The 21,197-nt window shown below is 50.2% G+C and overlaps 2 protein-coding genes across 3 annotated transcripts in view; one reads left to right on the forward strand and one right to left on the reverse strand.

Moving 5' to 3' along the window:
• Positions 1-261: 261 nt before the first annotated feature.
• Positions 262-16,789, reverse strand: CRAT (carnitine O-acetyltransferase). 2 transcript variants are annotated; one of them, XM_036748926.1, is made up of 15 exons: positions 16,486-16,789; positions 11,875-12,050; positions 10,799-11,062; positions 9,124-9,242; positions 7,774-7,827; positions 6,864-7,029; positions 5,915-6,089; positions 4,969-5,147; positions 3,856-3,956; positions 3,282-3,401; positions 2,978-3,100; positions 2,668-2,803; positions 2,397-2,459; positions 1,707-1,844; positions 262-1,553 (listed from the first exon to the last, which is right to left on the reverse strand). In XM_036748926.1, exons 2-15 carry the CDS (start codon positions 11,902-11,904, stop codon positions 1,338-1,340), a joined length of 1,884 nt encoding a protein of 627 aa, XP_036604821.1. In that variant the 5' UTR covers positions 11,905-12,050; positions 16,486-16,789; the 3' UTR covers positions 262-1,337. The 2 variants fall into 2 exon arrangements, with proteins under 2 accessions (XP_036604821.1, XP_036604822.1); XM_036748927.1 differs by lacking the exon at positions 11,875-12,050 and having other exon boundaries at positions 16,486-16,751.
• A 386-nt stretch (positions 16,790-17,175) lies between these two features.
• The window catches only part of PTPA (protein phosphatase 2 phosphatase activator), a 32,475-nt gene continuing 28,453 nt past the window's right edge, over positions 17,176-21,197 (forward strand). The window contains exon 1 of the mRNA XM_036750979.1: positions 17,176-17,423. Within this exon, the coding sequence (XP_036606874.1) occupies positions 17,393-17,423 (31 nt within the window). The 5' untranslated portion in view covers positions 17,176-17,392. The remainder of the gene's footprint in view (positions 17,424-21,197) is intronic.

The raw sequence follows: 21,197 nt of genomic DNA on the forward strand, positions 1-21,197 counted from the left end.
AAAGATAGTTTGCCCATCTGAGTGGCTTTAATCGTGAGGTTTGCTGCTTCCATGGCAGATGGGATTGTTGGAGAATTGGATGAAGTGAAAGTACTTTGTTTCATGTTCCCTACAATCACATCAGGTTTCTGGGAGAAAGATCATACAACTGCGGTAGAGTCTTCCTCTTTCCCCTTGGCCTGCACTATGAAGATGATGCTGGAACATGAATGGGGATGAGGTGGGGGCCGTTTCTGTAGCTGGTCCTTGTATTCCACGTAGTTTTCCAACAGATTTCCCCTTTATTAATTCCCATGTTATTACTATACAATCATTCACAATGGTTCAGGAATCACAATGACAGAATTGAGGGGCCCAGGGCATTAGCAACATCATCAAAGATAGTATCCGAGCCATAACATGAACAATCAAATTCATGCAAACCTGGGGTGGAGTGAGGAAGGTTGAGGTGACCCTTCCCCTGGGGCTCCAATAAAGGCTTGAATCCGGCTAGTTCTCCAGGACAAAGTTCATCATCCCCTGACTCCTCTCTATAAGGCAGGGACTGGGGTGAGGAGGAGGGCCCAAGCTCCAGAATAGACTATTTCTTTCCTTCCACCACAGGGGGCAGGGCTATTTCTTGTAAACTAGGCTGCAGGGGTATTATCCTTCACAGGTGTCCTTGGCTTGCTCTTCCCCAAGATGGAGGATTTGAAGTTGAAGCTCATAGCCACTGTCAGATGCAGCCCAGACCTGGCCTAATAGCTCAAGAATTCCTATTGTAAATGGCACCAGGGGCTTCTCCCACCATAGGCTCGGAACCAGGGAGAATGGGAAACTCCTATGATGGGAACAACAGGGAAAATGCTATTATTGAAGGCACTTGATTTCTGATATCCAAATCTAGCCCTGGTCCCAGTTTACTAGGGAGAGTGGGGTGGCTGAGATACCTCAGACCTCTTCCCCCACAACTACAGCATATAAGGAAGCTGGATGGTGAAGGTCAGACAAGATTTGGTGCTGGCCCTGAGCTGGGGCTGTGGGGAGAGGGATCCTTCTTGTGCTGGGCCCACATGGAGCTATATCAAGAAGAGTTGGAGGTGGGAAGTAAACCTGTATCTCAGGAGGGTAATGAAAATGAGGTTTCAGGAGGAGTCAAAAGGTAGAAGAGATTAGGTCCAATATCCTGGGCAGTGGCAGAATCGGCCGGTGAAGATTGGCTGGGGACCTGGATTTGCCCTGCCAGGAAGTCCTTTTACTCCTGAGGCCCCAGCAGTTCAGAGGCCTGTGGCAAGACAGACCCTGCCCATCTACTCCTGTCTTTCCCCCAGCGTCTCTTCTCTTGAGCCTGAGATGGCTCACAGCTTGGCTCGTGGGTGTTCCTGTAGCAGGGTGCGCATGTCCAGCAGGGCCTTCTCCAGGTAGTGAGCGAGACGGGCAGCGTTGGTCTCAGCACAGCTGTTGTAGGCAGAGATCACAAAGTTGATGTGCTCCGGCATGGGGTTGTAGCAGACACCATAACCATCAGGGACCACCGGCCCAAAGCACATGACGCAGTCAGTCTTGGCAGGGACCTGAAAGACCCAGAGCCTGAGTCTAGAGAGGGAGCAGGCCAAGTAGGAATTGCCAGCTATTATCTTCCATTTTGACCCAGTTCTTCTCCCAAGTGCCCCTGGGCTGGGGCTTACAGCTAAGGATGTCAGGAGTGGGGTTTGGGGGAGCCTCACCTGGCTGGTAGAAAGGTTAAAGTGCATTGCGATGGCATAAGATGTGTCCATGAAGATATCAGGGATGCTCACTAGATCCTCGATGGCCTGAAGCTTTAGGCCCAGGAGGTGGCGATCAATGGCTTCCCCTCGGATGGCCTGGGAGAGACGGGGGATGAAGGAAGAGAGATATAGGGAGTGTGGTGGGGCAAAATGATTAGCTGCTTTCTTGGGGGATATAAGGCTGGCCTTGTTTAGTTGTGATAGAGGGTTGTGTTAAAAGAAGTAGGAAGGAGCCTGAGGAGAGGCTGATTAACTACAGTAAACCAAGGTCATGGAAATATGAAGAGAGGAAGGAACCTCAGGGATCATATAATCCAACCTTCCTGTTTAACAGATAAGGAATCTGAGGCTCAGAAATGACTTATTCAAGGTCTCCTGACTCCAGATCTGGGCTTGTCTCTTTGTTTTCTCTATCTGCTGTCCTCAGGTACAGTACAAAGCTTTGGGCATGGCAGACATCCTCCAAATGTCCATGGAATTAATGAATGAGTCAACGGAAGGTTAGCAGTAAGGGCAGAGGATGTCCAAGGGCTTGAGAGGGAGACAGGCTCTGGCCCAATCTGCACTTTCTAATGGAAACCCTTCCTCCCCCATCCCTCTCCCCCAAGGACCAACCTGAAGAGAGAGGTGACCCCCAAGCCCACTCACCTTGTCAGTGTAGGATCTGTGTGACATCACTGCCTTCCTCAGCAGCTCGACCTTCATCTGCTCCTGCAGGAAGCAGTGGGTCAGAGAGGCTGCTGGCTCTGGGACAGAACCCTGGTTCTATTCTCTGGACTCAGGGGATCCCAAGTGGGTGCCGAGGAGCTTGGCAAACTCTCTGGATTATATGGGGCTCCACCACGGAGATTCTGAACTAGGAGCTACTAGATTTTAAGGGTGAACCACCTCCTCCAACTGCCACCTGGCCTGGACTCACAGTCGTGTTAGCGTCATCCATGGCTTTGACAAAGTTGAAGGAATCAATAGAGTTGGAACGGATGGTGTCAGTACGGCCCAAGTGGAACATTCGGAGCGAGGCACTCTCATAGGTGGAGCAGCTTTGGCCATAGATTCTGATGGGGAAAGTGGGAAGGGAAGGACTGGTCATGTGCTTCCCAACCTAACCAGCACTTTGGGATCTCTCCTTGTGACCCCAGAGGTACATTCAGTCCCCACAGAATCTCAGCACAGTGCTGTAGCCCCCTTCCATCTCCCATATTCCTTCCCTGGGTGGGGGTGGGTCTAACCTGTAATAGGCCAACTGTAGGGCCATCTGGATGAAACCATCTGGGCTAATCTTCTCTGTCTTAGGGAAATTCTTTCCAAAATGATGGAACACTAGCACTGTAAGGTCTAGGTCCTGTACCATGCTGTAGAAAGAGGACAGGAAGAGCAGGATGAAGGGGATCTGAAGGAGGGAGGGGAGGGAAGGACAGGCTAGGCTCCTAGTAAGGGAGAAGGACTAGAGCCTGGGAAGGGAGGTGGGAGAGGCATTTCTTTCCATGGGATAAGAAGGCCTCTAGGGTAGAGGTACTTCTTTCAGGAACTCACATGTTGAGGTTTTGCTTGGCCTTCTCAATGTCACTCTTAATCTCCGGGGTGATGTTGAAGCGCAGCTTCTTGGGCATGGGTAGGGGAATCATGGGTGACCTCACAAGCTCTGGTTTCTTCCTGTATAGGAGAATGGGATTTTGGTCTCTACTCTAAGCCCCAGAGGCAGTGAGAGAATGTGAATATGGGGAAGGGCCCTATCCAAAGCAGAAAACACAGATATATAGGTTGAATTATTTTCACTTTATGGGAGGGGGGAAAGGGAAAAGAGATCTAGGGTCTAGAAGATCATCTAGGGGTCAACGAGGAAAGCCCTCTTCAGCTGGAGGGCTGAAAACTGAATGATTTTCATGCTTTTGAGGTAGATGGGGCAAAAAATCTTCTCAGAGAAAAATGTTCTTCTTCCCCCTCCTTAGATCAAACCCACAAAACACAGCCAGTGATCTTGTAAATGTGTGCCACTGGTCACAAGGGGTTGGTCAAAAAGAATAGCTATGACTCAGCATCAGCCAGTACCACTTTGGGAAGGAAGGCTGTTCTATTTCTTAAGACAAGGAAAGGAAGGGCTCCTCACGAGAACTCCACGATGTGGTCCAGAAGCGCCACAATGGGGGGGCCCTCTGCAGCAGCATGTTCATACACGAGGCCGCAGGAGCCATCTTCTGCCACTATGAACTAGAGCATAATGGTTAGCTGGTTAGCTCAGGGGCTCCGAGAGAGCCTGTCTTCTGCACCTCTCAGGAAGCATGTGGTTCCAAGTATATCTCTCCATCCCTCTATTTCCCTCTATCCTCTCCTGGTCTTGACTCGAGGCAGGGGGCCTGGGTCTAAATCCAGACTCCAGAAACTGCTAATGAGCTCTGGGACCCTGGGAAAGTCGATTAACTTTCTAAAGAACTTCCTGTAAAATAAGGCTAATAGCATATTATTAACTATTAAATTAAATTAAAAATTAATTATCTTAAATAACACTGTTTCCCAACCAGGTTGTTTTGAGAAAAGTGCTTTATAAACCTTACTAGTCATGTGAGATAGGGCCTGACCAAGCTGCCATGGTGAGGGAGGTTGGCTAAGAGAAGGATGATGAGGAGCCTTCAATGTACTATATTATACAGTCTTCACTCAAGCTCCCTGAAGCCCTTGTGCCCCTTAATGACAGGTTGATTGGTCAATAATTATAGAAGCCATGCCTGCATTCCTGGAGCTCAAAGTACTTTATGAGCTGCCAGGTCTGGAGAGAAAACTGTGAGCTAACATTGCCCCAGGATGGGGCGGGGCACCAGAGAAGAAACCCATCAGAGGCCCAGTAGAGACCCAGGATCTACCAGAAGAGGAGTATCTGCATGGGTGGCACAGGCCAGGGGCATGTAGTTTAGTGGAAATAACACTGCAATGGGAGTAAAAAGATCTAGGCTCTACTCTCAGGTCTGCCACGAACTCTCTCTGTGACTCTGGACAAACCTCTTCTCTCGGGGTGGGGGGGGGTGGGGGGCGGGGTCACTTCCTAGTCTGGGGACATAGACAAGTCCTTGGAGGGAAAAAAAGATTGCTGAATTGAATTGTTCTACGTTGCCCTTCTGAAGCTAGGATTCTAAGGTCTGAGTTTGAACTGAGGCTTCCTTTTCTTTCCCGGGGAACATCAGGGATTTTGCTGGATGGCTTGGTGGCTGAGCCCCAGAGCCTCTACCTGCAGGGTTTTATCAAACCAGCGGTTCCCACTGTTTTGCTTGCTGCCTCCACCATGCAGCATCTGGCCAGCCACCCGGCTCTTGTAGATGTCCTCCGACACCCGTGGCATGGGCGCGTCCAGGCACACGATGAAGATGCTCTTCTGTATCGAACGTACTGAAGCCTTGTTTGTTTTGTCTGAATCAGGGATGGAGGGGCAGGGGAGTAGAGACAGGAGGAGAGAATAGGGAAGAGAGAGTGAATCAATCAGCAAGACTTTACCGAGGACCTATTTGCCCAGACCTATGCCAGGCTCTGTGGAGGAGACAGAGGTATAAAATGTAATCCTTGCCTTTGAGAAACTTTAAATTCTAGTTGCGAAGACAGCATACATGAAACCAGGCTGAATGTGATAGGGAGTCTTGGTGGGAGGTCAGAGGAGGGAGAGGTCACTGTTGATGGGGGAGGTGGGATAGGACTTAAGATGAGCCAGATTTGGACAGGCAGAAGAAGGCAGGGTAATATGAGCAAAGGCCCAGAGCTGGAAGGGATGCTAGAACCTCCAGCTTTAAAGATAAGGAAAGTGAAGCTCAGAAAGATTAAGCAGATTGTCCAAGGTATTACAGGCAACAGTGGCAGAACTGGCATTCGAGCCCAGGTCTTCTGAATTCAGACCCAATGCTCTTTTCACTGTACCGCACTAAGGCAACAGGGAACCATCGTAGGTTCTTGAAGAAAGACTAGATCGACCTGTTCTTTTGGAAGGAAGCCTGTGTCTCATGTGGGCCGAGACTAGGGGCACTTTCCTACTTTATCTAGTCCCATTACTTTTCTGAACATTAAAGAGCCAAGGTTCCGGGTCCAGCTGGGTCCCCTCTCCCTCCCTCCCTCCTAGCCAGCCCAATTCCTGGCTTTCTCTGGAGACCCAGGGAATGGAGGGAAGGCAGCAGCTCCTTTGCCTAGACCTTTGAGGAGGTTACTGTAAGCCTTGGCCCAGGTGTTCCGGTGATTGGTGGTGAGAATGCCAACGGGCTCCTTGTTGGTCTGCAGGGATGAGTTCCAGATCTTCTCCAGCTGGATGAAGATCTGGTCTGCGGTGAGGGGTGTCCCATCGCTGTGGTACACGTCCAACTCAAAAAACTGAAAGGAAGAGAAATGTGAAGGAGGGTATGATGAATGAGAGGAAGAGGAGGTTGGACTAAAAAGGCCTTTGGAGACTGCCAGTGGAGAACAGCCTTCTCAGGGCAGGCAGGGATGGCCTCTTCTGAAATGGCGTTCCCACTATCAGAACAAAGACACTCCTGGTGCGGGGGGAGGTAGAGATAAAGGCCGGGTTCCCGGCATGTTGCTCTAGGAACCAGACAGCTACAGTTGTTCGATGACTTAGAGGGAGAAGGGGACCAGGTGACACGGCTGAGGGCCTGAGAGTGGCCACCAGGGCCTTCTTTCTCTTACTTTTCCACACTCACCTTCCTCAGGCTGTGGGTTGTACTTTTGTGCCAGTTTCTACCCTTAACATTCATTTTCAACCAAATTTTCCTCACATGATGCTGTTGGGGGCCTAGTTTGCCACATGCTCTAGGGATCCACTTACACCAGGATCACCTTGGTCACAGCCAGTTTTGCTCCCAGATCTCCCCTAAGGAGCAGGAGCAGTCCCAGACTCAAGGGGCAGGGGAAGGTTGTATCCCTCTCCCTGCCTTGTAGCCACTGTCTGAGAGAAAAGAATGGGACAGCTTTCTCAAGGAGGATGGGAGAATCCCTCATGATTCTGGGCCTTGAAGCAGCTTCTGGGGACTGGGGAGGATACAAGGGGGGTTCAGGTTCTCCATGAATCAGGAAGAGTAACAAGCAAGCGCTGATGGCTTCCCTCCCTTCCTCCCAGCTGACCCCAGCCACTGCCCTAGCTCAAACCTGGAAATTGTGCACAACGGTGATATGTATAGGGGGCTTAGTTGTCTTGCTGTAGTTAATGACCGAGTCCTGCTTGGGGCCTGGGATTCGGCAGGAAGAGAGGATCTGGTAGTACTGGTTCATACATAGTGGCTTTCCTCCAAGATATTCCACTGGCAGAGTCTCACTGGAAAGGGGAAGGTAGGAATGGAGAAGGGTCCAGGGGATGGGTCATTGGGGGTACTAGGGAGATGGTGCTCATGCTGACGCATCCTCCTCAATGGTTCCCTCACTGGTCTCTGAGGACCTAGATGGCTTCCTGCCATTCGTCCCCATGCCCCCGACATTTCCTTTCATTGCTGAGGCCCAGGACCCTCTTACTGGATGCTTAGTGTGACAAGAAGGAACCCTTGGTGGGGAGTTTATATAATGATGCTCTATTGTTCAATGTTTTAGAATTCTACTGAATCATTTCACCCATCCCAGGAAAATCCAGAGAAGGAGACAACACAGCTTACTCTGGATGGCAAACCCAGTTGTCCTGCTTCTCATTAACTAGATTCCACTCCTCCCAACCCAGGGAGGGGCCAGGAAACAGGAAGTCAAACTGACCAAGGCCGAGAGAACTCAACCACCTCCAGCCCAGCATGGGGGAAGGAGAGTGCTTGGCGGCCGAGGGATGAAGCAGAGGGCAGCTTTGACAACAACCCGAGCTGTAATTAGGTTGGGCATCCCAGGCTTGGGGAAGGAGGCACAGTTCTGGGTTCCTGGATTTGCGGAAGGCAATGACTGTGATTTGAAATGACCTTCACCTACCCCCTAACTTACTACCAAATTGGTGGGAGGGCAAAAGGAAGTGCCTACGGGGTTAAGGGCTTCGGGATGGGGAGGAGAGAGATCAAAGGGCAGAGATGGCAAAATGCATGCTCACTTGTCAATCATAGCCTTGAAATCCAAAGCTCCTTCTATGAGTTTGGCTGCAAACCTGCGGGGGCCAATTAGAGATAAAATTAAAAATAAAATTCAGACAACTAATAATAATAACAGATCAGAGGGGAGGATTGCAGGCTTGGCCCCTTGCCTTACCACAATCTGGCTAAGGAAGAACATGTATGCCTGGTGGGTGGGGAAACTTGGCAGGTGAGAAGATGGCTTGGCATAAAGGGAAGAGCACTATACTACCATGGAGTTCTGCTGCAAATTAAGTGCACAAGTGAAGACAAGTAGCTTCTGGGCCCCTTCTCTGGGCCTCAGTTTCCCCATTTGTCAAATGAGGGGATTGGATTAGATGATCTCTAGAGACCCTTCTAGCTCTGACTTTCTATGATGCCATGAGTCTCAGCTACTGCAGAGAGGGAAAAATCCCTTCACTCTACTTCTACCAGAGTCCTTTTCACCTTCAATAGATACATGGAGCCTCAGCTATCCCTGGCCAATGGTGCTGGGTAGGAGAGGAATGTCTTGGAATCTCTCCTGACATATCAGAGCCTTTAGAACCAGGTGCAAGAACTTAGGCCTCTAAACTGCAGCCATAGGCAATCTCTTTTCCCCCAAGGGGAAAATGAAAGGAAGTTGTCAAATTCAGTAACAATGACACATCCTGTTCCAAAGGGCCAATCCAGAAGGGTAGGAGGTGTCCCTTCCCCCAAAGTCTCAGGGATGGGACCAATCAGTGGTTTAACGTGATCTGTCTTCTTCCTTCACTCTGCCCCTATGTATTAAGAATCTATGACTGCGGCCCACCTTGACTTATTGTTCTACTGCACTCACATAGAACCCACCGTGCCGTGAGGGGATGATGGCACCTTCAACTTTAAGGGTAGAGAGGAGTGGGGCTTGAGTGGTCAGGCTAGGCAGGGGATCCCTACTGAGTGGTATTTTTATCGAGAGCCAGACTAGAGTTGAGGGCTGGAGCAGGAGACAAGGCTAAGTATGGAAAAGGTAACCCTGTACAAAGGTCGTCTGAGAGGCAAGAAACATGGGAGTTGGGTTTCAAAGCAGGGGGAGGAGGGGCAGCCAGTGATGATAGGAGGGAATAGACCATGCCTAAACTCAAGGAAGCAAAACTCAAGTCCAGGGGCATGCATCTAGAAGTTCAGAGGAATGCCTCTAAACCCAATGGGAAGGGGTGTGTGTGCGTGTGCGTGTGTGTGTGTGTGTGTGGGACTCCTGAAGGTGGCTGTAGATCTAGGTAGGTGCTAACCTCACTCTCATCTGCCCTAGAATGCTATCACAGCTCTCCCCTCCGCCTGTCCCTCCCCAGAAATACTCTTACACTCACCGAAGTTGACCCTGGGAATCCACAAAGTCTTGTTTGGGTAGCACCAGGCCTGGGCTGGAGTGGATCACCACAGGTTGTCGGTACTGAAGGTAGGCAGTCTTTAGCCACCACTCAGACAGCTGGGGAAGGTAGCAGAAAGGGGGAGACCTGTTATGGACCAGCTGGCTAGGACCTGGAGCCTCTCAGAGGAAGCAGTGGAGGCTGGACTTTATGTCACTCAGTCTGGAGACATGCCACCCAAATCCCTGTTTTAGTTTAGTAAACTCTACGTTTTGTACAAGTGGGTTATCTAAGTCGGTGCTGGCCAATGTTAATCCCAGAATGGCTTCCCCCCTCACCTCAACTGATCACTATCATTCTGCATCTGCCCGGGGGGCCAACATTAGAAAAGTAAACACAAATGTACTTCTCTCACCTCATTCATAAAATCACAGTCCTAGAACTGGAAGAGACCCCAGAGATGAACTGGTTCATTTAATTTAATTCAATTTAATTTTATTTTTTCCTCTTAATTTTATAGATGGAGAGACTGAGGTCCAGAGGGGGGAAGTAACATTTTAAAACCCCATACAGCTGTCCAATGGCCAAAGCAGGACTAGAACACAGGTTTCCTATTATTAGTGTGGACTTCATTCTACATTCATGGGGCTTAGTCCAGGGCTCTGCCCATAATGGGCCTTTGATAAACACAGTCTGATCTCTTGGACAATCTCTAGAGGAGATTGTCTTGCTGGAACCAGTCACTAGGGTAGGAATGGCATGAGGCTCATCTGAATCCCAGATAAAGTCACTTCCTGATTCTGTGCCTTAGTTTCTCCTTATAGTTTCTTCATCTGCAGAAATGAAGGGGTTGGACTAGATAAGGTCTCTCTATTTGTCTGTCTGTCTCTCTCAGAGGCAACTGAAGGTAAGTGACTCACACAGCCAGTAAGTGTCTGAGGCTGGATTTGAACTCAGGTCCTCCTGACTCCAGGGCCAGTGCTCTATCCACTTTGACACCTAGCTGCCCTGATAAGATCTCTTTCAGTTTTAAAATCTATGAGACTATGAGCTCACCCTCAGCCTGCTTCATGGGGTCCTCACAGAGTAAAGACCATTCTGAGACACTCAACTAATATGAATTAGCTAGAGCTAGGGGAAGACAAAAGGCATTGATTCTCAAAACTTTGCTCATAAAGGTAATGTGATGGTGAAGAGAACATGAGAGAGGGAATCAGGAGACCTGAATTCTAGCCCCAACTCTTCATTAACCCACTGTATGACATTGGGCAAATTTATTCCCCTCTCCAAGTCTTAGCCTCCTCATTTGTACAATGGGGGGAAGGATGGAATGATCTTCTGTGTCCCTTCCAGCTCTAGAAGTTCATGATTTAGTACCATGGGAGCCACCACAATCGTTAGAGGTGAAGGAGGCAATGGCTTTCTCTCTGGTGGGAATGGGGGTCCAGGCTTGGGAGCTGAGGCTAGAAGCAGAGAATCTCTCCATCTTGGGGCTTCCTGACTTTCTTGTGGAAGTCTTCCAGAGTTTGGGAAAGTAGAGCTTTCTTAAGTCAAGGTTAAGTGGCAGGACCAAAAAGACAGAATGGTAGGGAGGCTCCCAGTTGGGTGGATGGATGGGATTAAAAGTCTGAGACCATCAAAATCGTAACTCCTACTGCTCGATAAGAGGACATACCCAGTTGTCTGTCTTTCTGGCTCGTCGTTCCAGGCTCTTCTGCAGCCGCTCCCCTACACCTCCGGAGCTCCGGAACTCATCCACCAGCTGCTTGGTGTTATTCCATTCCTCCTCGCTCACAATGGGCTGCAGGACCTCAAGGTAGTTATCCAGGGTCTGCTGCAGGGGCGGCACTGGCAGTCGAGGCAGGGAGTTCTGATGTGCCTGAAACCTGCCCGGCATCTTCCTCAAGGAGATGGGCTTGAGGAAGCCCAAGGGCTTGATCTGCAGGCAGCAAAACATTCTCTTAGGTGCCAGAGCCTTGAAGGACACCTTCACCACACAACTGGAGCCACACCGGGCAAGAATACCCTAACTATTCAAAGATGCTGGACAGAGACTATCCAGTGTACTTATGTTCTCATCCAGAGGATGCAAGGAGAAAGCACATCAATTGCCCCACCCCTTTCCCCAGGCCAAATAGATGTTTCCACCTATGAGGGGATGGAAGGTGAGGGTTGAGGATGGGAAGGGGTGGGGTAAAGGCTGGCCCCATGTGTAGGAGTTGGGCTGAGCTAATGCCATTGATCTTAGCACAGAAGGAATCTGGGACTGTCCACCTGTATACCTTCTTGCCCGAAAAATAGGAGAGTTGAGATGACTCCTCTTCCTTGCCTCCCTCCCCCCCTCCACCCATCCCTCAGGTTAAAAAATATGACAGAAAGGCATCAGAAATCAGAGAAAGCCCAAGGGGGAGTGCTACCTATAAACTTAGGGACATTAGACCCTTTCCCAGAATGTTCTTTCTTTTGTCTTCCTCAAAGGCTGGAAGGAACCTTTGTTAGGGGGTGGGGAAGAGTGAGAAAGAGCAAAATGGGATATTCCCAGGGAACATCTCTTGTGCTTTGAGACAAGGAAAGGGAAATCTTGCAGGAGATGAAGGTCAAAGAAGTAAAAAAGTGAATAAAGCCAGAGAGGTTGCACAGGTGGGGGGGTGGGGGGGGAAGAGGGGAGGAGGGAGGGAGGGAGAGAGAGAGAGAGAGAGAAATGGAGCTGGGGGGAGAGAGAATATCACTGATGATGGCCTTATGGCGTACCTTCTCTCCCTGCTGCTGCCTCCCAACCATGGCCGGAGTGAGGCTCTGAGCTCAACCTGTTTGTCTGCCTCAGGTTCAGGCTCTGAGCCTAACCTGTGCTAGCAAGCCAACGGACGGACGGATGGACTGGACGGACGGGTGGGACCTAGTGAGTGAGAAGCCACCAGCCTCCTGGGCTGGAAAGAGAAGGCAAGAGCCAAGTTTAGGAGGGGCAGAGGGTTAAGCTGGCTGGTTTTCTGGATGCTGTTCCACCTTTCTCGGCTGTCAATAACTCTGGAGGAACCTGAAACAAGTGTTGGGGTGTAATGTGCTTGTGGAGAGAGGGTTGAAGGGAGTTCAGGGATGGGTGGGAGGGAATCTGCTTGGAAAAATGCCCTGTTTCATTTTTGAACTGGCTCTGCACTTGCTCTGCACTCAGAGGTACCTGAAAAGCAAGTAAAAACCTCACTTGTTTGATTTTATCTAGGCCTGCTGGAGGAGAGAATTTGCCATTTGGGTAGAAACCACTTAGCATTGAGGGAATGTCTACTGCTCAGTCAGGCTGGGATTCCAAGGGGCATGGATACCTGGGATGGTGCATCATCTCCAGAATGGTTAAGGGAAGGATCCTGTTGGCCAGAGATCCTGGCTAAGCATCCTTTATGGATTTCCCCAAGAAGCCTCTCGATAGTTAATATAGTATATGTATATGTGTGTGTTGGGGGATCATTGATCCCCATATTTGAACTCCAGCCTTTAAAAAGAGCCTTCTTCTCTAGGTAGAGATGGGACAAACTTTGTTATAGAAAAAAAGGGGCACATTTGCCATGAAATTTTGCTTGATTCAAGAAACTTCCTGGGTAACCTTGGGTAAGTGTCTCTACCTCTCAGGCAACTGTTCACTTTACTCCTTTGTAAATCATTTTACCATGTAGTGTAGACTAAATAATCTCTAATTTCTCTTCCAGCTAGGACAGTCGGTGACTCAGTCATAGCTGCTGAGGTGTTATGGGAATGCTGCTTTGAGGTGGGGAGGGACAAGGGAGGAAAAGAGGAGAATTCCATTCAATTCGATACCACAAACATTTATCAGAGGTTTACTATATGTAAGGCATGATTTAACGGCTGAGACTTCAAAGATGAAACAAAACACAGTACTTACCCTAAAGTGCTTATAATAAGACGTACACAAATAACCATGAGCCAAGAGAGAATGTGGTAGAGAGAGGCCCAAAATGCTATAAAAATTTAAGGAGAGATATTACTTTTGGGGGTGAGACAGGGTCACATGAGATGAGTTTAATGGAGGGGTTTAGCTGAGTTTAGCTTTAAAGGAAGAAAGAAATTTCAACAGGTAGAGATAGGAACATGGAAGGAACCCATTCTAGTCCTGAGGGACAGCAAAAGTATGGAGACCTGAAAGGGCAGGAAAGTAGTTTGATTGAACATAATATAAATGGTAATAAAGTGAGATAAGACTGAAAAGGAAGACTGGAGCCAGATTGGGAAGGGTCTTGAATGCCAGGATAAAGAGTTCACACTACATTTGTTAGGAAACAGGGAATCACTCAAGGTGGTTTTGAGTAGATGTATGATGTGATCAAAGTAGTGCTTAAGGAGAATTACTGGTCAGTGGTACGGAAGGAGACTGGAGGTCGGATGGCTAACTAAGAGGCTTTTACAATTGTTCATCTGAGAGGTGATAAGGGCCCAGGTCTAGGGAGGTGCCAGTGAGAATGGGAATGCAGAAGTAGGAGTTCTTTGTCCAGGGGTAGTAATTGAACCTGTGGGAGGGAACCTGATTGCCAAAGGAGAAAGTACAGGAAGATTCAGAAGAGGAGCTAGGACAAAGCCTTGGGGTAACCCACATTTAAAGGTGGGAGGAAGATGAGGAGTCAGAGGAGAGAAAGAAGTGGTCAAAGTGGGAGGACAGACATCAGGGTGAGGGTCATGGAAGCCAAAGGGGCAAAGAGGATCTAGCAGCAACAGTGTGAAATACCACAGAGGATGAAGACAGAAATAAGACCATTGGATTTGGCAATTAGGAGGCAATTAACATGTGACTTTTGAGACAGTCATTTCTGTGTAGTAGTACGATGGCAGCTAGGTTGTGAGACATTGAGGAGTAAAGAAAGTGGAGGCTTTACTTGGCTCACTGAGTCTTTGAGGAGCCAATGAGCTTGATCCTTTGGGATGAAGCCATCCTATTCTCTGGGGAATGAGGCTGGGGACTCTGATTTTGGCTACTTTAATAGTCTCCTAATTGAGCCTCCAGCCTGTCCTTCTCCAATACATCCTTCAAAGAGTTGACAATCTTCCTTCCAGTCTCTCTCCTGCTCAAAATCCTTCTGTGGTTCCCTACTGCCTCAAGGATAAAATATGAACTTCTCTGTTTGGAAGGCATATAAAGTACTGTCAGAAGATAGCCTGTCTTTATTTGCCTTCCCAGTCTCATTTAGCACTACTCCCTTTCATATACTGTCAGCTGAACTGGACTACTACTTCTTTTCTAATCTTACCTCTTTCCTCTCTGTGCATATGCTATGCCTAGAACTCAATCCCTCTCTATCTCCACTTACTGAAATCTTTTCCTTCCTAGATCCAGCTCAGATGCTATATCCTTCATGAAGCCTTCCCTATGCCTCCAGCTCAAAGTCATTTCTGCCTTTTCGAATCTCCTCCAGATTCATTTGTCTGGGTCCATCTTTTACTCTCATCATATTTCTATTCTGCATACAAGTGGACTGTAAGCTAATAGAAGAAAAGGGACTGTGCCTTTTCATCATTGTTTTCTCTGGCCTGGCATAGGGTGGGTGTTTAATTAAATTAAATTATAGAGGGGTGTCCATCAAGCATTGCATCATTTCATGTGGCTGTCACTGACACTCCCAGGCATCTCCAATCCCTCCAGACTGGATAGCATTGTTTAACCAACTTTCTCAGAAGGAAGCAAAAGGAGGTACAAACAGATAGAGTCTAAGAGATTACAAAGGAGTGATATAGGAAAAACATCTTCCCAGGAATATCTGAGACACGGTGACAATGGGGCAGAGCCTGGTGACCCGACACGTTTAGAGGGTAGGTATGGGGGTGAGAGGAGGGAGATCTTGAATCTTTTGGTGACCTGGCATCATGTTCGACTCTCTTTCTTTTGAATTAAATGCAAAAGCACAGCTCTGGTTAGGTGGTGGAATTAAGGTAGGTGAGTGGGTAAGAATATACCCTCATTTAATTAACAAGTTTTGGGGTCTTTTAGGGGTTAACGTTATCTGGAAAGGCAAACACTTTGGGGGGATTATCAGCAAAACCAAAGTAGGCTATGCTGAGAGCATGGAACTGCTTTTACTGGATCAAAGGTTATTAGAGCAGGAAGGGACTTCGGTTGAATACGCAAGTATTAAGTGCCTACTGTGTGCCTGGCACTGTGCTAAGTGCTGGGGATATAAAAAGAGGCAAAAGACAAGTCCCTCCCTTCAAGGAGCTTACACTCTAATGGAGGAGACAACCTGCAAACAATTATATGCAAAGTAAGTTATGTAAGGGATAAATAGGAAATAATTAAAACAGGTAAAACACTGGAATTAAGGGGAGGAAGGCCGACGGCGAGATTTTAGTTGGGACTTAAAAGAATACCAGGGAGGTCAGGAGTAAGAGTGGAGGAAGGAGTGTTCCAGGCATGGGAAACAGCCAGAGAAAATATCCAGAGCTGAGAGATGGAGCGTCTTGCTGACCAAACAGCCAGAGTGTCTCCGGACGGAAGGTTACTCACTGGGGAGTAAGGAGTAAAGAGACTGGAAAGGTAGGAGATGCCAAGATAGCGTGTTAGAGCTAGGAGAAACTGCAAAGAGCTCATTTTCCGGTAAGACATGGGGCAGAATCACGAGTTTCAGCCCTGGACAGAGGGCAAGGGAAGTTTTCTACGGACGTACACCTTGGGTGTAGTTCTCCCAAACCGTCACTATTGCCTCGTGTATATTTATTCATACCCGTACATGTTGTCTACAGGATAGGTTGTAAGCTCCTCGAGGACGAGGCTTGTTTTATGTTGTCCTTGTATTCCCCCTCCCCTCCCCACCTCCCCCAGTCTAGCGCATAGTAAGCATTTCATAAAAGGTTTGACTGAGTGATTGATTTGCCATCCTTCTCTGCCCTCTGGGTTTCAGTTTCCCCAGCTGTAAAATAAGGAGTTGGGCTAGATGGTCTCAAAGGTCCCTTCTCATGGGGAGGAAAGGGTCATCCTTGGCACAGCTGGCTTGTTTGATCTTCTGGGAGAGCCCGGCTGAATCATTCCCCTGGGGGCCTCCGCATCAGCTCCAATTTCACCAGCTACCTCGCGGCCAGATGGGTCATCCAGACCGTAAGCTCTGGCCACGCTTAAGACGTGGGGGTCAAAGTCAGGGTTAGTCCCAGCCTCCCAAGCCCTCCCGCAGGCCCTCCCAGCGCAGACTGGAACTGCGAGCCGCTCGTAGGGTGCAGCCCCAGGAAACATCACGGCCGGAGCTTTCCACGGTTCCAGCTCCCCGCACCCACCGGGTTGCCTCCTCTCTCGGTTGCCCCCGCCCTGGGGCTTTCCCGGCTCTGGTCCTCCCCTCCTCCAGCTCTTGCCCCGGGCCCCCGAAGGTATGCACTCACCATGGTTCTCGCCGCAAATGCCAGCATCTTGGTGATCCGCGGATTGCCCGCTCCACCCACTCCGATCCGAGCAAAGTACGCGAGCCCCCAATAGATTTCGCAACTGCTTTCCCCAGTTGCACGCCCTCCTAGCTTCGGCCAAAGGGGCCAAGGGCAGACGAGTGCACGTCGCAGAGCCACTCCCGCCGCAGCACCCGCTGCCTCCGCCACCCCGCCGGCCCAGGCAGGGGAGGCGCTCCCCCCGCCCGCGCCAGCAGCCTGGGGAGTGGTGGAAACGGCAGCTGGAGTAACTGGCCGGGAGCCCAGAGCCCAGCGCCCGGGGGCGGGGCCAGAGCCCAGGGGGCGGGGCCAGAGCCCTGACGGTCTGGGCCAAAAGTACCGAGACAAGTAGCGAGCTCAGAGAGCAGACGTCGGTGTTCTCCAGACCTCCCTTCCTACCTGCGTTCCTTCTGTCACTGTCGTTTCCCATTTTTATCTCTATAGGTTTGCCCCTTAACGTAGATAGAAAGCATTAATCATTTTTTCGTGGGGATGATTTCCTTGATACATGATGGCAGAAAACTCTGTACTGCCCCGCACAAAGATGGCAGTGGAGGGGGGGGGGGGGGGGGCGGCACCTCGGGGAGATGTGAATGCCCCGCACCAACATGGCTACCTCCCTTAATAAATATGGCCTCCGCGAGCTCGCCCATTGGTGGATGCGCTTCGCAGGCGCCCCGCATCAACATGGCGGGCGGCTCAGGCCGGGTGACGCTTGGTCGCGGTTTTCAGTTATAGCGGGCGGGTGCAGGTTCCTTTTCAGTAAATTTTTCCGTCTCAGCCCAGGGTGGAGCCAGCAGGGGAGGCAAAGGGGAAAGGTGAGAGGTGACGGCGACGGGCGGGTGGACAGAGCAGCTCGGGGAAGAACATGGCAGAGAGCGGTCGCCAGCAGCCTTCAGGTAGGGCCTGGGCCTGGCCACGGCATTCGGGGCAATGAGGGGCGCTGGGAGGAGGCTGCCGTACAGTCATCCCTTGACTGGGAGAAACCGAGGGCCTTGCTAGCCTGAGGGGATGGGGGGCAGGAGGAGGCCCAGGGTCCGAGGGGATGGGGGACAGGAGGAGCCCCAGGGACTGAGGGGATGCAGGAGGAGGCCCAGGGACTGAGGGGATGGGGGGGCAAGAGGAGGCCCAGGGTCCGAGGGGATGGGGGGCAAGAGGAGGCCCAGGGTCCGAGGGGATGGGGGGGCAGGAGGGGGCCCAGGGTCCGAGGGGATGGGGGGGCAAGAGGAGGCCCAGGGTCCGAGGGGATGGGGGGCAGGAGGGGGCCCAGGGACTGAGGGGATGGGGGGGCAAGAGGAGGCCCAGGGACTGAGGGGATGGGGGGACAGGAGACTGAGGGAATGGGGGACAGGAGGAGGCCCAGGGACTGAGGGGATGGGGGGCAGGAGGAGGCCCAGGGACTGAGGGGATGGGGGGCAGGAGGAGGCCCAGGGACTGAGGGGATGGGGGGACAGGAGGTGGCCCAAGGTTCGAGGGTACGGGGGGCAGGAGGAGGCCCAGGGTCCGAGGGGATGGGGGGGGCAAGAGGAGGCCCAGGGACTGAGGGGATGGGGGGCAGGAGGAGGCCCAGGGACTGAGGGGATGGGAGGGCAAGAGGAGGCCCAGGGTCTGAGGGGATGGGGGGCAAGAGGAGGCCCAGGATCCGAGGGGATGGGGGGCAGGAGGGGGCCCAGGGTCCGAGGGGATGGGGGGGCAAGAGGAGGCCCAGGGTCCGAGGGGATGGGGGGCAGGAGGGGGCCCAGGGTCCGAGGGGATGGGGGGCAAGAGGAGGCCCAGGGACTGAGGGGATGGGGGGCAGGAGGAGGCCCAGGGACTGAGGGGATGGGGGGACAGGAGACTGAGGGAATGGGGGGACAGGAGGAGCCCCAGGGACTGAGGGGATGGGGGGCAGGAGGAGGCCCAGGGACTGAGGGGATGGGGGGACAGGAGGAGCCCCAGGGACTGAGGGGATGGGGGGCAGGAGGAGGCCCAGGGACTGAGGGGATGGGGGGCAGGAGGAGGCCCAGGGACTGAGGGGATGGGGGGACAGGAGGTGGCCCAAGGTTCGAGGGTACGGGGGGCAGGAGGAGGCCCAGGGTCCGAGGGGATGGGGGGGCAAGGGGAGGCCCAAGGTCCGAGGATATGGGGGGCAGGAGGAGCCCAGGGTCTGAGGGGATGGGGGGCAGGAGGAGGCCCAAGGTTCGAGGGTATGGGGGGCAGGAGGAGGCCCAGGGTCTGAGGGTACAGGGGGGGCAGGATGAGGCCCAGGGACTGACGGCTGGGGGAGGGCAGGTGGTCCCAGGGAAGATTGAAGGTGGGGGAAGAAGACTAGGTAAGGACTGAATTTGGAGTCAGAGGATCTAGGTTCCAATTCTAATGCTACTGTGTACCACTTACATGACTGGGCAAATTGTTTAGCTTCTTTGAACCTCAGTTTGCTTATTTGTAAAATGAATTGGACCATCTTTTTAAGGTTTCCGGCTTGAAAGCCTATGACTGAGAGATGAGGGCAGGATTTGTTAACTTGGAAGGTAAAATAGAAGGGATTGGTGATTTAGAGGAGTCATGAGAGGTGGAAGGCAGTCTGAGGAGGTGAAAAGAGAGAGTTTGGTTCCTTTGAAGAAGAGGGCCAGGGTGAATGATAGGGAGAAGATCATCTAGAGGAGGGCATTTTAGAGTGGGCCACAGAGGGAAAGGGGGTCGGATTGAGGGCTTGGTGACCTAGAGGAAGAAGGCTGGGCAGAAGGGAGGAAATTAGAATCTTGTTCAGAGAATTTGACTGGAGGGAGCAGTAATTATTAATGGTGAGATGTTATGAGGGGAGAAGAATTACAGAATTCTAAAGCTTGCAGGAATTTTAGAATATCTCCTATTCTATACTTCTTAACAGAAAACCAAGGTCCTGACATGTGAAGTCATTTCCCAAGTCCAAAGCTAGTTTAGTGATGTAGTCTGGACTTCCTAGGACCCAAGTCCTTTCTTTCCCTTACATGCTGTGGAAAAGCCTCCTGCTTTTAGGGAGTTAGACTGAGATCTTAATGTTCAGCGTACTCACCTAGAAAGGGAAGCTTTTCCAGGAATGGGGCAGAGAAAGCAATATATAGATTTAAAGTGAGGCAGTCACCTGGAGTGGAATTTGGCTGGAGGTGTGAAAGGAGGTACCTGATGTTTGTCGTACATATAAATGTAAGAGATGGTACTATGACATTTGTAAAGGCTAGTATACTCTTTCTACTGTACTTCACCCTGTCCTGTCCTGCCCTGACCAGTTGGGCCGTTTCCATGGCATGACACACTCTTGTAGTTTTAGAGAATTTGAGAGAAGCTTCCCATGATATTAAGACAATCAGTTTCAAATGGTTGATTTGCTATAAGATTGTATGAAAAATTCCCTATCTTTTTCTTCTGTAACTTTGGTTGCTACTTGAGTCAGCTAGGTGATGTAGTGGATAGTATCTGTTACTTAGAAGACCTGAATCCAAATTCTGCCCAAGATACCTAGCTATGTGACCCTGGACAATTCACTTAACCTCTCTATGCCTCAGCTTCTTTATTTGTAAAAATGGGGATAATAGCATGCAGCTTAGAGAGTTATGACTATCACATGAGATGATGTAGGTGAAACACTTAGAAAGCATTAAAAGATTGTTTATATGTTAGCTGTTGCTGCTATTAACTACTGCTATTATTACATCCTTGACCCTTCCCTCCTGCTCCCCGCCCCCCATTCAGTTGCCAAATGTTGACTATTCTACCTCTTCAACATCTGTCACATCCTTTTTACCAAGGCCCCTTTCACTTCTTGCCTGCACTAAGTTCATAATAACTTCCTAGTTACTTTCCCTGTATTCAGTCTTTTTCTTCTCTAATTCTTCTTCCACACAGCTGTCAAAATGATATTCCCTAAGTGAAAATCTGACCATGGTCACTTCCCTACTGGTGAGGCTTCGCTGGTTCCCTGTCGTCTTTAGGATAGCGTATAAACGTCCTCTCTTTGGTCTTCAAAGCCCTTCCTAATCTGGAGCCAGCCTGTCTTTCCATGATGATTATATATTACTCCCCATCAGGTGTTCAGTAGTGTAGTTAAATTGGCGTGCTTGCTGTTTGATGTAACAGACATGTTTTCTTTTACCTTTATGTCTTTGCACAGGCTGACTCCCATGCCTTAAATTGTTTTCCTCATTTCCTGTCTTGGAAACACTGGTTCCCTTCAAGGCTCAGCTCAAGTGCCCCCCCCTTTAAGAAATTCTTGTTTCTCAGTTAGTGCACCCTTCCCAACAGTTTGTATTTACTTTACACATAGCTTGTAGTTACTCATTTGTGAGCATGCTAATAGAATATAAGCTTCTTGAAGGTGGGGACTACTTTACTTTTGTATTTGTATCTCCAGTGTCTGTCACAAAGTAGGTACCTAATAAATGCTTATTGATTGATTGGCATTCCTGGCTGAGGTATGCTGAATGGGATTCGGTATGGTATTTTTCATGTTCTTGCATTTTAAGGCTCATCTTAAGGCCTGTTTTTTGCTATTGTTTGTTCAGGTGTCACTTCTGTGTGTGTTCTGATGATGCCTGACTCAGGGCTATTCAAGAATGACGAGCCCAGATTGCTTCAGGAATTTCTCTTAATTAAGGGATGATGTTGGGATCAGTGCCCCATTAAGTGCTGGTAGTCTCCAACTCAGTAATGAGTTT

This window comes from Trichosurus vulpecula, chromosome 3 (assembly GCF_011100635.1).
Source record: "Trichosurus vulpecula isolate mTriVul1 chromosome 3, mTriVul1.pri, whole genome shotgun sequence".
Classification (NCBI taxonomy): domain Eukaryota; kingdom Metazoa; phylum Chordata; class Mammalia; order Diprotodontia; family Phalangeridae; genus Trichosurus; species Trichosurus vulpecula.